At 14.6% G+C, this 1,415-nt stretch overlaps 1 protein-coding gene across 1 annotated transcript; it reads left to right on the top strand.

The window, feature by feature from the left end:
• Nucleotides 1–339: 339 nt before the first annotated feature.
• Nucleotides 340–975, top strand: PGAL8A_00016200 (conserved Plasmodium protein, unknown function; the record flags this gene model as incomplete). The annotated part of the gene is made up of 1 exon (XM_028671564.1): nucleotides 340–975. The coding sequence occupies one exon, from the start codon at nucleotides 340–342 to the stop codon at nucleotides 973–975; it is 636 nt and encodes a 211-aa protein (XP_028528204.1).
• Between the last annotated feature and the right edge of the window lie 440 nt (nucleotides 976–1,415).

Genomic DNA, 1,415 nt, shown 5'->3' with positions numbered 1-1,415 from the left:
AAAAAATATAAAAAATTTATATGGAAAACTATATTTTCTACTGTGTATCCTCAGATATGTTAGTACTATTTTTTAAAACATTTTTATGCATATATTTAAAAAGATTAATTCAAATTTTTTTTTTTTTTCGTAATACTATTTTATATGAATAATATATGTAAATTTTATATTTTATAAATTTTTTTTTTTTTTTTTTTTTTTTTTTTATACATATATATATATATATTTACAATATAATTTTATATAGAAAATGAGAAAAGAAAGCACATACAATTTTTAATTGTATCAAAAATATTATTCTCAAAAATATATACTAGTTTTAAATTATTTAAAAAAAAAATGAGAGAAAAAATATTATATTGTATATTTTACCTATTTTTAATACCTGTATTTTGTAATAAAAATATAATTGAATTAAATTATGAAATAAATTCCTATTCTTTAAATAATGACAAATGGAACAATATTGGATATTTTATTTTAAATAATAATGAAATTCATGATACATCTAACATTTATTTAGGAGAAAAAAAAAAATTTATTGAAAAATTAAAAGGAGAATTCGATTATGTTTTATTTCAATTATGTTACAATGTGGAAGAACAAAAATGTATACAAACTTATGTTGATAAAAGTAGAATTTACAACATAGAGAATTTCATACTTTTAATTGGTTTAGATAATAATTATTTACCATTTGTAATGAATTACAAAACATATGAAGAATATCAAAATACTAAAATCTTCTCAGGAATGTTTGCCATAAAAGTTTTATCAGTTTCCTTACCTATTGATATAAATAATTTGACAGAAGAAAACAAAATTAAAACAAAAGCTAATGAAAATATGAATGAAAAAGAAAAAAAAGAACCCAAATCCTTTTTACGAAAATATTGGTATGTTATAGTTATATTTTTTATATCCTTATCAATATCAAAACACTTAACTGAAAATATGCCACAAACAAATAACTGAATATATTTAAACCAAAAGATAATATTTTTAATATATATATATATATATTTAAATAAATATATTAATAATTATTTTTATATTTTTTTATATTTTTTTATATTATATTTTATTTTTTTTTTTTTTTTGTCCATTAAAAATTACCCTCATTTTAAAACCTTATTTTTCTAAGAAAAAACAAATGTTGAAAAAATTTTTATATTATCTATTTAATATTTATAGTATATATATTGTTTTATCACAACTTTAAAATTGTGTTATTAATTTTCTAAATTTATATAGAATAATAAAAAAAAAAAAAAAAAACATACAATATTAATTTAATAATAATTTAGATAATTTCTAAAATAATATTAATATAATAAAAAATAATAGAAATAAAAAGGTAATAGAAAAAAGTTAACGAACATAATTTTTTTTTTTTTTTTTTTTTTTTTTTTTTA

This window comes from Plasmodium gallinaceum, assembly GCF_900005855.1.
Source record: "Plasmodium gallinaceum strain 8A genome assembly, contig: PGAL8A_v1_10, whole genome shotgun sequence".
NCBI classification, from domain to species: domain Eukaryota; phylum Apicomplexa; class Aconoidasida; order Haemosporida; family Plasmodiidae; genus Plasmodium; species Plasmodium gallinaceum.
Note: the sequence above shows the minus strand (reverse complement) of the source record. Positions and strands in the feature narration are given on the sequence as shown.